This window comes from Trachemys scripta, chromosome 16 (genome assembly GCF_013100865.1).
Source record: "Trachemys scripta elegans isolate TJP31775 chromosome 16, CAS_Tse_1.0, whole genome shotgun sequence".
In the NCBI taxonomy this organism is placed as follows: Eukaryota; Metazoa; Chordata; order Testudines; family Emydidae; genus Trachemys; species Trachemys scripta.
The window spans coordinates 5,554,618-5,567,935 of NC_048313.1; the positions used below are offsets into that span (position 1 = coordinate 5,554,618).

The window sequence follows — 13,318 nt, forward strand, 5'->3', positions numbered from 1 at the left end:
GGTTCAAGAAGTGGCTCCCAGGTGGTTGCTGGCTCCCTCCAAGCCGTGCTTGCGCTCCCTGGCTCCAGAGAGCATCGGCCAGGTACATGGCGAGGGGGATCAGTTGCAGATCAGGCTACACGGGCTGCAGCCGTACCCAGCCATTGGCCACCCAGGTGGGGGCCAGGAGAGATCACGTGGGAGAGACAGACACACAGGTGTGGAAGGGAGGTTGATGTGTAGAAACAGAGGAAAACCTTTCCCAACAACTGCAACTGAAGAGAGATTTAACCCTAGCCCAGCTATCCAGAGAGCAAAGCAGGCTGGGCTGGGCGACAGCAAAACCTAGAGCAACTTGCCAAACCTGAACCTACCTTAGAAACTGTAAACGGACATGCCTGTTAAGTCGTTATCACAAAACACCTGAGGCAAGGAGAGAGAACTCTCAGCTCAGGGGGACAAATTCCAGCTGAGGGGTGGAAAAAGTTATATCCCAAGAGATGATGCATGTCCAGCCAGAGACACACAGTATAATAAATGCATGAAAGATGGACATTTTGCAGCTGTTTGCCGCACCAAAGCAGTCAGGAAGTTGGCTCGTATTCCAGACAACCAAGAGCCATTGTTTCTGGGATCTATCACTCGTGATGACGAAGAGCCTGCCTGGAAAGTGAAATTGAATACTCCTGGCAAGACAATTGACTCAGGAGTTGACGTCACAGTCATCTCAGAAGGGACTTACAATCACCTTCGACTCCTCCCAGACCTAAAGTCACCTGACGCAGCTCTGAACTGCAGGGGCCAGCTCACCACAGAAACAACTTAGAGAGACAAAAATTGTGTGTTTAGAGTGGGATGAAAGGATCAAAGACCCAGCCGCCGCGTGGCAGCCCTGATGGGCCCAGCGAGGAGGGTGGAAGAACTCGACGGGGGATTTGATGATATTGGGCTTTTGAAAGGAGATCCAGTATAAATCACTGTAAGAGACAATGCTGAACCGTACAAACACCTCTACCAGACAGACCATGGAAGAGATCAGCTGCAGACTTATGTAAATTCAGAGGATAGCGTTTTGTGGTTGTTGTGGGCTGTTTTTCCAGGTATATAGAGATAACATCCTTGAAAGACATAACATGTCGCAGTGTTATCGAGAAACTGACGTGCCTGTTCGCTCCCTTTGGCATTCAAAACAACCACCGATGGACAATGAACCACAAAGCGCCGCAGCAGAATTTACGTCATTCCACATGAAATATGATTTTGATCATATTCCCAGCAGCCCACATTACCCACAAGCGATGGAGAGGCTGAGAGAGCTGGGCAGACAGCCAAGGAAATCCTACTGCAGGACTGATCCATTCCTTGCTCTTCTGAGTTACAGATCAACACCAACAGCAGCTACGGGATCCAGTCCAGCGCAACTCCTGATGGGAAGACAACTCAGAGCTACTGTTCCAACTTCAGTTCTTTTCCAGTCTTCAAAGTGGCCAGACACGTAGAGAGTAGCCAAATCGCATAAAACAGCTAAAAGAGCTCACGAACACTTCTATAACAGACGCCACTCAGAGAACTACCCGCTCTAGAACCTGGTGACCGTGCTCTTGTCAAACTGGATGGAGAAAAAGGATGGACAACTCCAGCTGACGTAAAGAAAAAGAATTCAGCGCCCAGGTCATCGGTGATCGAGACCGACAGTGGAGACATCAACGGACACCGTCAACTCCGACGGTTAGTTCCTCGGCAAGAGCTGTCGGCAGAGCTAACTCTGCCGATGGTGGCTGCAGGACAAGACGACGACTCCCCAAGGTTTCCAAATCGACCACGGTCCGTCGTTGCAACTGCTGGCCAGCCCGATGGCCGAGTCGTTCCGCGTTCGGGTCGTGTAACTAGAAAACCAGCAGGATTCAGAGAGACGTGACAAACTCAGCCGCCGTGAACGGCACAGACAGCGTGACGGTGTAAACAGTAAAAACAATGAGGAGTCCTTGTGGCACCGCAGAGACTAACAAATTTATTTGGGCAGAAGCTTTCGGGGGCTAAAACCCACTTCACATGGTAGGAAGGGAGATGGAATGGGATGTTAAGCTGTATTGCGTTGGGCAGCCACTAGGAGGCGCTGCATGTCACATACCATATTGAAATGAACGGGAGCCGCAGCTGATGTTTTGGGATCCAAGGATGGGCACAGCCCAGGTGTGGGCGCGAGGGCCAGGGCCAGGCCACAGCTGGGACAGGGACATGATGGGCAGCTTCCAGCCCCGCCCACCCCTGCCAGGTTGAGCCGCCAGGGGCACGTGCCCACCCTGCTGCGGCCCCAGGCACATGGGTGCAAGGCACTGCCAGGTGTATGGGGGAGGGGGGCTGATATCACACACACACACACACACACACACACACACACACACAGCACCATCCCAGCCAATGCACACCTCCGCACAACCCACACACAATGCACACCCCCCCACGCACAGAATATGCACCCCACATGCGCACACCACACACATTTCCACAATACTTCCCACATGCACACAATGCGCACACCTCCACAACACTCCCCCCCCCTCAACACCCTCCCACCACATGCACTCAGTGTGCACACCCCACAACATCCACTATACTCACGCAACATGCACACTGCACACTCCCCCAACTTACACAGACCCACACAACAGGCACACAGCCACAGAGTGCACACACCCCAAACAGCCCTCTACACAACTCTCACACAGTGCACACACCTCCACACAATTAACACGGAGCATACAACCACAATATCCTCCTATACAACTCTCGCCCCACACCCAACCCACAGAGCCCTTACACAACACAGGCACCCACAATGGCAACACAAACATTTGTGCACCCGCAGCACACACACAACACAGCACAATATGCCTGAACGTCTACACAACTCCCACAGCCCCCACCCAACACAGGCACCTACAAAACCCATCCTCCACAACTTGCACAACACAGGCACCCGTGCACCCACATTCACAGTCACACAGCATGAAATCCAGTGCCCAGACGGAGCCCAACATGAACCCCCACTGTTGTGCGGTGGGGTCATGCCGTGTGTGTGCATGGGGGTTGGGGGGTATCATGTAGTGGGGGATCATGCAGTGGGGTGGTTGTGTGGTGGGTGTGCGTACGTGGGGGGATTGTGCAAAGAGTGTCATGTGGTGTGTTTTGAGGGGGTACTGTGGGGGGTGTTGTGTGGTGTGTGTGTGGGGGGGTATTGTGTGTGTTGTGTGGTGTGGGGGTTGTGCATGGGAGGGGTGTGTGGGGAGTTGTGCATGGGGTGTGTGTGGAGGGGCTATTGTGTGTGTGGGGGTGTCATGCAGTGTGCGTGTGGGGGTCAGTACCTGGTGCCCACGTCCCATAAGCCAGCCCAACCAGGCCCAGCAGGGACAGCGCCCGTGACCCCAAGATGGGCTGGGGTAGGGGGCCAAAGGATCCCATTTTAGCCTAGACTCAGGGCAACAGTTAGAGGGTGCAGCCGGGGGGCAGGGCAGGGGTAGGGTTAGGGTTGGGGTTGAGAAACTGAAGCGGGCAGAGAGGACGGAGAGGAGCTGGGTGTCTGGGAGAACCTGTTCCCCTCCCAGCGCTGGGGAGAGAACCCAGGAGTCCTGGCCCCCAGCTCCCCCACTGAAGCGATGTGAGCCCCTTGGCTGGGCCATGCTGGGCTGGCACGATCCCAGCTGGGGCCCGTGCAGCAAGAGGCAGCCCTGAGGGGCAGGTGGGTAGCGCTCGGCACACCCAGAGGAGGGGCCTGAGGCCTCCCCCCAGCCCCAGCCGCTTCAGTGACAGCCCCACGCCCCTGCACCAGGCGCCCTCTGCCCTTTGACCGAGGAAACCCTCCGGGTGCTGTGCCGCCCCAGTGCGGAGCCCCGCGGGCCAGAGCATCCCTGGGGACCCTGGCCCTGGACCTTCCCCTCTTGCTGCCAGGAGGGTGCAGTGCATGGATCTCCGCCCTCTGCACCTCCCTCCTGATACCCCCCAGCTCTGCTCACCTCTGCACCCCACAGCCCTGCTCCCCTGTGCCCCCAGCTCTGCTCCCCTCTACACCCCCTGTGCCCCCTCCTATTGCCCCCCCAGCTCTGCTCACCTCTGCACCCCACAGCCCTGCTCCACTGTGACCCCTCCTATCACCCCCCAGCCCTGCTCCCCTCTGCACCCTTCCCCTCCTCCTCCTCTGTGCCCCCTGCACCCCCTCCCCTCCTCCTCTGTGCCCCCTCCTATCACCCCCAGCCCTGCTCCCCTCTGTACCTCGCAGCCCTGCTCCTCTGTGCCCCCCCTCCTGGTACCCCTCAGCCCTGCTCCTCTGTGCTAGCCAGAGAGCCGGCAGTTCCATCCCACCCAGGGGTGTCACCCACTAGCTGGCACCCAGGGGACCAGTGTTTGGCCAGAAAACACCGAGGACACAAACTTGACCCATGTCCATCGCCTCAGGCCAATGTCAGGCTAGAGGGATCTCGCCAGGCCCCCGCATCCAGCTTCCCCCCACCCCTGGAAACGTCTGGATTGTGTCCCACAAACCCTCCAGCGGCAGCGTCTCACCCCAGGACGGGAGGAGACCAAAGCCAGGAGTTCCCCAGAAGGGCAAAGGCCCAGGGGTCAAGCAGGGCTAACAAACGGCATTGCGGGGGAGAACGGCCCTCCGAAATGCCAGCCTAGCGTGCTAGGCACGCGGCCAGCCGAGGTGGAGCAGCGGGAGGAAGGCAACACGGAGGCGAGTCCAAGAACCGCACATGCCCTCGGATTTACCATGTTGGCACTCCGGGGCCGGAAGCGTCGGCTCTGGTGTTTGTACAGCGCCTAGCGCGATGGGGGGCAGGGCTTCTCCACGCCCGGCGCTCCAAGGCGCTACCATAACGCACCTCCCCACGCCAAGCAGGCTGTGCCCACCTCCGGGCCACTCCGAGGCAGCCAGCGCATCTCGCCCCCGCCCAGCCAGGCCTGCGGTACTACAAAGCGAACCACTTGCCTGTGGGGGATGGTGTCCAGGTAGCTCCTGCCTGCGGGGGGCGGGGGAGGGGGCTGACTCGGCCTTGTTTCCCCCACCCTGCTCCTTGCGGATCCCCGTCACATACACGCACGCCTGGGCGAGTCTCAGCAGAAGTTCTCTGTGCGGTAACAAAGCCAGCGCCTGGCACCCCGCGACGCTGCCCGCCGGGTGCAGATCCAGCCGGGGTGGGGCCAGCTGGTTCAGTGCTGGGCATAGGGGACACTCTGGCTAGAGCACTGGGAGCGGCCCAGCCCAGGAGGCTACGTACAGGTTTAGGGCCGCAGGCTCCAGGGCCAGCCCCTCCATCGCTTTCCCCACGTGAAACCCCCCCGCCCCCAAATCCCAACCAGCTCCACACACAGGGTGAGGCACGGGGCAGTGCGGCCTGGGTGACAGGGCCGGGGGGTGGGTGAGTGGCAGGCAGGGGAGAGAAGGCTGGTGACGTGGGACAAAGGTTTGATGGTGCAGCTCACAGCCGGGGGGCAAGAGGCCGGGCCTCTTGGTGCCACTCAAGCTGGGGGGCTAACGGCCAGGGTGTGCTGGTGCCATACAAGATGGAGGCCATGGGATAGGGTGAGGGTTGCTGAGGGACGAGGCCTGCTGGTGCCGCTCACCATGGAGACAACACCCAGCCTGGCCGCCCTTGAGCACCGGCCTGCTGGGAGGTTGAGTGAGGAGGTCACGGGTGGCAGTGGAAGGGGACTCAAGGGAGCAGCTACTGCCAGTTTCCCTGGCACCCCCCACCCCTGCCCACCACGCTCCCAAACCCAAGCAGCAGCAGGCCGTGTTATATAGAATATAGATATATTTATGGATATACAAATTTCATACAGTACCAGGATGGATGGATGGACAGACAGACAGACAGACACACGCAGAGCGCTACGTTAAAAAAACCAACAATAATAATGTACAGGACGACGACGACACAAGCTTCTTTAAAAAAAAAAAATCTCGGATAGAAATGATTGTTCCTCACCAAAAAAAAAAAAAGTAGCAAAATGGTGAAAATAATAATAATAGTGAGATGCACTAGTACCTGGTGAGAGGAGCTGTGGGGAGGGTGGGACAGGAGGCAGTGCCCCAAGATTCAAGTGTCCAGTCTGGGTCCCTCCACAGATAACCATGGTGCACGGGTGGAGGGGGAAGGAAAGGAACCACTGGTGCCACCCCTCTGGCTTGCCGGACAGAGCTGACCCTGCCCCCCCTCCGGTTTGTTCGTCTTGGACAGCCAGAGAAATCCAGAAGGCTCATGGGAGGCTAGGGTGCTGGAGGAGCCCACGGGTGCCACGGTGGGGACAACTTCAAGGAGTCACAATGGAAGCTCTGGATTTTGAGGATGCGGAACCAGGGAAAAGGAGAGGACGACAGGGGAGCTGGTCCCAGAAGATGACGAAGACTGAAAAACCACAAAGAGCAGCTTGTTCTGAGGTGGGTCCAAGAGAAGCCAGCTGCTCCAAGGGGTGGGAACCCATCCCGGTGTGGATCTAGAACCTGGAAGCTCCATGAGGCTGGGGTCCAGTCAGATGATCTAGAACCCTGGAAGCTCCATGGGGTGGGAACCCATCCTGATGTGGTTCCAGTTGCACTGTCGAGGCTCCAGTTCCAGTGTGGCTCTAGAACCTCCTTGGGGAGGATCCCATATTGCCATGGATCAAGAAACTGACTACTCCACGAGGCAGGGTTCCCATCGAGACATGGATCTAGAATCCAGTAGCTCCATGGCGGGGGAAAGCGTCTATCCCAATGTAGGTCTAGAATCTGGCACTCCGTGGGGCAGGGATCCCCTTCTGATGTGTATCTAGAACCCAACAGCTTCATGGTGGCAGACAGATCCCACTCCACCGTGGATCCAGAACCCAGTTACTCCATGGAGCAGAAATCCCAGTCTGGCACCGATTTAGAACCTGATTACTCCATCAGGCTGGGATCTGATCTGGTGTGGGTCTGGGACATGGGGTCCCATTCTGCTGCAGATCTAGAACCTGATTGTTCCACAGGGGGCGGGATCCTGTTCTGTGGTAGATCTGGAACGCAGGCATCCTGTGTGGAGAGGACCCCGTACCAACACGGCTCTCCAGTAGCTTTGTAGTGTGATTTCGGGGAGCCCAAGCCTTCGACCAGTCCAACGTACCCCCTCTAACAAACCCCACCAGGTTGGCGGGAAACGCGGCCTCAGCTGGCCAAGGCAGGAGCGGCCACCGCTCCGACGTAGTGAAGGTTTACAAAAGTTAAATGCACTTTATTTTTTAATATAAAAGGTTCAGCTCGTGGGGTGTTTATCCTCCTGCTGGAAGAGCGATTCAAAAAACAGTGAGACCATTAAATACTGGTGGGGCGAGGCGCCCCGGGGTGACGGTCCCAGGCACGCTGGAATCACGCAGCAGGATTTGCTCCTTCTAAAAATATATAATTTTTATATATAAAAATTCTTTCACGTAAAAAAGAAGTCAGGTCAGCTGGTTTGTAGTGTCTAGGAGTGGAAGGAGGGGAACCATGAAATTCAGGGGGAGCAATTAGGGATGACTTTGGATTTCGTTCTTCACATTCACACGCAGCCCCATCGGTGCCACTCCGGCAGTAACCGGGGTAGAAGTGACCCCGATAATTCCTCCCCCTGCACATGGGGAGCTGACGTAAGGGTTCTTATCCCTGCTCCTAGCCTAGAGGGCGGATTGGGGGTGTGGCTATTCGCTGCCCCCCAGATCCCACAAGGGTTGTGGCTGGGGCAGACTATGGGAAACCCCAGGGCAGGACAGGGGAGCAGGGACCCAGGCCCCAGAATTTTCCTCCACCCGAAAACAAAGTCAGTGGTTCCCGCAGTGACCGACGGGACCTGGGGTCCGATCAGCAGCTGCCCCAGAAACCCTGCTCCCTTAGCACCAAGACCCCCTGCGCCGTGCAGCTCCCACACCCTGCTCTGGGAAGACGCTTAGTGTTTCTAGGAAAGGGGGGGCAGGAGCAGGGGAGACCCCGCAGCCCCTGAATACTTGTTTTTCTTCTGCCCGCTCTAAGCCACAACAGCTGACACCCCCTTCCTGGGGGCTAGGAGCTTGCCTGGCCAGAGCCAGATTCCCCTCTCCCCCCGCCCCCCAAGTTTGGAATTGTAGTGTTTGGTCATGGCAGCCCCCAGATGCAGCCACGGATCCGGCACCACCCAACTGCCCAGAGCCAGGGCCCCCTGGCAGCGGGATCCGGGGCGAGGGCTCGGAGCTCTACAGAGGTCGGAGAGTTTGGATGTGACGCGCCGGGGGCAGCGAAGGCACGGAGGGGCCGAGACACACACCCCCCTCAGGAGGTGGCGCCCCGGTCCCGTCTCGCGCCCACCCGCCGAGCCTCTTACAAGTCCAGGGGCTCCTCCACCGGCACCGACTGCAGCTGGGTCAGCACCTTCTCATCTGAGTCGAGGCCCTCGGGATCCAGGGGGTCGCAGCCTGAGCTGCCCAGCAGTAGCCCCTCGCCCTCAGGCAGCAGAAGGCCACTCGGCTCCGTGCCGTCCAGCACCTCCACCGCCCCCTTCTCCATCTCGAAGAGCCCCTCGGTGCCAGCCGCTTGCATCTCCATGCCCGCTGAGCCGGGCCACGCTGCCGGCTGAGGCAGCGGGGACAGCACCAGGCCCTCCTGGGGGAAGTTCGAGAGGACGCCAGGCTGACGGCCGGCTACACCGTCCCCGAAAGCCAAGGCCGGCTGGCCCGCCCCGGCGCCCTCGGAGTTCATGGGCCCCGGGACGGGGGCGCTGGTGCCTGTTAGAGGCGCCGTTTCTTGCTTGATGGGCAGGGCCAGGCTGCTGGCGGGAGCGGAGAGCACCGGGGACATGAGCATGGTGGCCGGGAAGGTGGCGGTCAGGATGAGTTTGCCCTGCTGGAGCGTCATGCCGGTGAGGATGGTGCCGCCGCCCGGCACTGGGTTCGTCAGGAGGAAGTTCCCTGCAGAGGGGAGAAGAGGGGTGGGGGGAAACCCCACAGGCCTCAGATGGGTGGGTCTCATCAGCCCCATTGTACAGCTGGGGAGACTGAGGGGAACGGAGCGGAAAGGACTAGCCCATGGTCACACAGCAAGTCATCAGCGGAGGTGGCAATAGAAACCAGGAGTCTGGCTTCCCCCCCTCCCCCCGGCTCTAACCACTAGACTCCGCTCTCCTCCCAGAACTGGGAACAGAACCCAGGAGTCCTGACTCGAGTAGGAGGGACTAGGAGCCAGGACTCCTGGGTTCTATTCCCACTTCTGCTACCGACCTGGTGGGGGATGTGGGACAGCCTCTCCCGCTCTCCGGGTCTCAGGCTAGAAGGGGCCAGCCTGACCACCCCCTGAGCCCCCGTCAGCGAGCCCCCAGGCCAGAGACTCCCTCCCACACACACAGCCTGTCCTGCACCCGGACCCAGGGAGAGACATGGGGTCTTGGTGGGAAGACTCGGGGACTCCCCCAACCTCCTGGGACCTTGTCCCAGGGTTCAGCGCCCTTCCCCCCTACCCCCAAACACCAACAGCCCCAGGCCTCCCTCTGCTCCGTCGGTGCTCCAAAATAAACTCTCCAGGGGCCCGGGTCCATGACCCCCCCACCCTTCTCTGGGATACATGGAACAGTCCCCGCCCCCTGCCGCCTCTCCCCAGCTCTCAGGTCCTTCCTCTAGATCTTCTCTGGCCTCCACCTCCACCCCGCACCTGTGGGCCAGGGGCCCCCAGCGCACGCAGCCCCCAAATCCACCCGGCCAGGGCACAGGCCCTGATCCTCCCCCACTCATTTCGGCTGCATTCCCCCGGCCAGGGCAAACGCAGCCAGCCCCTCCCTCCCGCCCCCGGCACGGCACCCGTGGCAGTACCTGGTGCGCCGGCGGGCAGCTGCAGCGTGGTCACACCCATGTTGGCGTTGATGAGGTGCACGTTGCTCTGCCCCACGGTCCCGCTGGCCGCCGGCGGAGCCCCCACCTTGAGCGGGGTGGCGCTGGCTAGGATCTGGATCGGCCCCACCCCCTGCTGCAGCGTCACCACCTGCGACGTGGGCACCACTTGCGGGAGCGAGATGAGCTGGGAGCCCTGGGGCACCGACACCAGCTGCGGAGCGGGGGCCCCCTGGGGCACCGAGTAGACCTGGGTGGGTGAGAGCGGCACCATCTGGGGAGGGGACAGCACCGGGGTGCCTGGGGCCGGCTGGGACAGGGGCACTACCTGGGAGGGGGGTGAGACCTGGGAGATGGGGATCAGGGGCGGGGCGGGGACGTGGACCACGGCGGGCACCGGGGCGGCCTGAGCTGACCCCGGGATGGGCGAGGTGAGGGCAGGGAAGGACAGCAGGGGAGAGCCCTGGAGGAGCGAGGCGGCAGCCGGGGGAGGGGACGTCACGGGCAGGGCCTGGCCGGGCTGAGAACCGGGCACCACTTGGGAGAGGGGGACAATCTGAGAGCCAGAGGCCACCGGCTGGGGGAGCGCCGGGGCCGGGCAGGGGGCTTCCTCGCCCGACGGCACCACCTGGGGCACTGAGCCGGCCGGAGCGGGAAGCAGCGCCCCCTTCGGGTCGGACGCGGCCGGGGGCAGGGGAAGGAGCGTGGGCACCTCGGACAGGGTCCTGACGGCCTGGCTCTCCTCCGTCTTCACCTCCACGGCGCCCGGGCCGAACACCACGGAGGGCAGCGCCTCCCCGGCTTCCGCCTTGATGTCAGGCCTGGCCGAGGAGGCCGGTGGTGACTCCAGGCCGGCGCCAGGCGGGGTCTTGGCCCCGCCCAGGGCGGTGCCGTTGAGGAGCACGGGCGGGGTGGATGCCACAGGGCTCAGGGTGATGGTCTGGCTGTCGCCCAGCGCCAGCCCGTTAATGAGCACGCCGCCCGACGCCTGGAGCACGGAGCCGCCGTTCAGCAGCATGGCCTGTGGGCCGGCCGCAGTGATGAAGTTGCCGTTGAGCAGGATGGACGAGGCCCCGGAGCAGGCCCCGGCGGGTGCCGGCAAGAAGAGGTTCCCGGCGGCGACGGCCCCATCCGGCACGGCCGGCGTCCCCACGGCCAGCTCAGTCTCCTCTGGCCCCCGGCTCAACTCGTCCTCTGTGCTGGGGTTCCCGTCCGACTCGCTGCGGGGAGAGAGGGACTGTCAGGGGTGGGGGGTTAGCCAGAACTGTCGCACCCCCCCCCTAGCTATTGCCTCCACCATAAAGGGGGCTGATATCCAGAGAACAATGAGAGACCGCATAGCCCAGTGGGTAGAGCAGCCAACTGGGCCTTCAGAGACCTGAGTTCTAATCCCAGCTCCGGTTTGCTAGGCGAGTCCCTTCCTCGCCCTGTGCCTCAGTTTCCCCTTTGTACAGTCAGACTGCCAGCTCCTGGGGGCAGGGCCTGCCTCTCACTCTGGGGCTGAGCAGTGCCTGAGCTGGGCCAGGATCTTTTAGGCCAGTGAGTTTAACAGCACTGAAAGCTCCTGACCCTTCCGACTGCTCAGTTACCTCGTGACACAAACCTTCCCTGGGTCCCCAGGCTGCCCCACAGGTAGGAAAGTTCCCCAGGGAACCAAGAGTTCCCCCCGCCCCCAGCAGAGTCCCAGCATGACTGATTCCAGCCAGAGGGGGGCCCTCCAAGCCCACATGGCCAGAGCCGGAGACTCCACTACGTCTGGTGGTGCTGCATAACACAGGCCATGAACTAGATCCCCAGCTGGGGTCCATCAGCGTCGCTCCATTGGAGTCTCTGGGGCTGTGCCGATCTCCCCCAGCCGAGGCTCTGGCCCCACAGATCTAGGGAAGGCAGCAGAGACCCAGCGCTAAATTCGTTGTGGGGTCTCAGTCACCCCCCATACCTCCCGGTCGGGCATCGGCCACGCGGCAGGGTACAAGGAGCTGCGACAGAGATCCGGCCGTCCCAGGCCATGTCTCCAGCCCCGCGGGACCCAGCTGCCCCAGGTTGCACTCACTGGCCCCCGGGGGGAGGATACCAGCACCGGCTGGAAGGTAAAATCACCAGGATGCCAGACAGCTGGGGGTGGAGGAAGAGGGTCTCACATTTCACAACAAAGGGAGAGAGTTGGGAACAGCCCCCCACACACACACACCATGGGGGGAGGTGGAAGGTCACCAAGTCACACACACACACACACACACACACACCTTTCTTGTATTGAGGGTGTATCAGGGAGGGGCTGCAAACCATGTCCCCCACCACCACTCTTCCCTCAGGAGCTGTGTGGGGAGGGGCCACTTCTCTTGCTATGGGTCCAAGCACTGTGGGGGATGGGTTGGGGCATATGATTTGGGGTGCACCTAGCTCTCCTTGGGTTGTCCCAACACTGTGGAGGGGTGGGTTAAGGGGCATATGATTTGGGGGTACACCTTGCTCTCATGGGAGGAGTCACAGCATTGTGGGGGGATGGTTTTGGGTGCACAGGATTTTGGGGTGCATTAGCTTTCTCTGGGGGCTCCCAGCACTGGTTCCTGACTCTGTAGGAGGATAAGTTGGAGGGGGGAGTCTATCTATGAATATGTGGGGGGCTGCTAGCCTGTCCCGGGGGAGAGATGGGAGGGGCGCATGGGGTTTTGGGGTGCACCCTCCCAGCTCCTCTCCTGCCCATGGGGGAGACTTGGGGAGGGAAGCAGTGCCTCTTGCTGAGCGGTGTCAGTCCAGCGCACCCCACAATGGGGGGGCTGCCTGGGTGATTTGGAGGTGCTGTTACAGGGTGCTTCCTGTGTCTATTACTAGGTGCCCTCCCGCTGGAGGGGTTGTGTTGTTTTCGAGGGTCGCTCCAGAATCCTGGGGCTCCCCATCCCCTCTCACCAAAAGGGATTCTTCCTTTCCCTGGGGGGACAGCTTCAGAGTTCCTATAGGTTCTTGGGGTCCCCCTTTCCTTGTAGCAGAATGAGATATTGGGGTATCTAGCTGGGGATGCCTGCACGGGGGGTTCCTCTTGCTGAGGTCCCCTTCACCCTACAAGGGGATGCCTGCAAGAGGTCAGGGTCCCCCTCCAACCTCCTGTTGGAGGTCCCTGTAAGGGGTGCCTATGGGATCTAAAGAGGGTGAATAGGATTGAAGGGGGATCCTTCCAGGGGGAGCTGGATAGGTTCTTTGGGGGATGTAGGATCAAGTGGGGGTGCCAACAGGAGAGGGCTGTACAGGATGGGGTGCCTGCAGAGGAGAATCGGGGGGGGGTCCCTGCAGGGGTAGATTGTAGACAATCTGAGGGGTGCAGATAACCTGGGCTGGAGAGGAGCAGGATTCCCAGGGACGTGTACATGATCCAGAGAGGGGGGCCCTGCAGGGGCAGACTGTATGGAATCTGGAGGCCCCCCAGAGGGGAGATGGAAAGGATCTAGGAGTTGTAGGCTGGGGGGGGGGCAGGTTCTCCCGTGGGGAAGGGGGT

General features: G+C 60.7%; 1 protein-coding gene across 1 annotated transcript; it reads right to left on the reverse strand.

Moving 5' to 3' along the window:
* Positions 1-6,350: 6,350 nt before the first annotated feature.
* SIX5 (SIX homeobox 5) lies at positions 6,351-11,045 on the reverse strand (the record flags this gene model as incomplete). The annotated part of the gene is given in 3 exon segments (XM_034792690.1): positions 6,351-7,386; positions 8,331-8,913; positions 9,808-11,045. Coding segments are annotated over 3 exon segments (1,957 nt in total), but the record flags the coding sequence as incomplete, so codon positions are not given.
* Between the last annotated feature and the right edge of the window lie 2,273 nt (positions 11,046-13,318).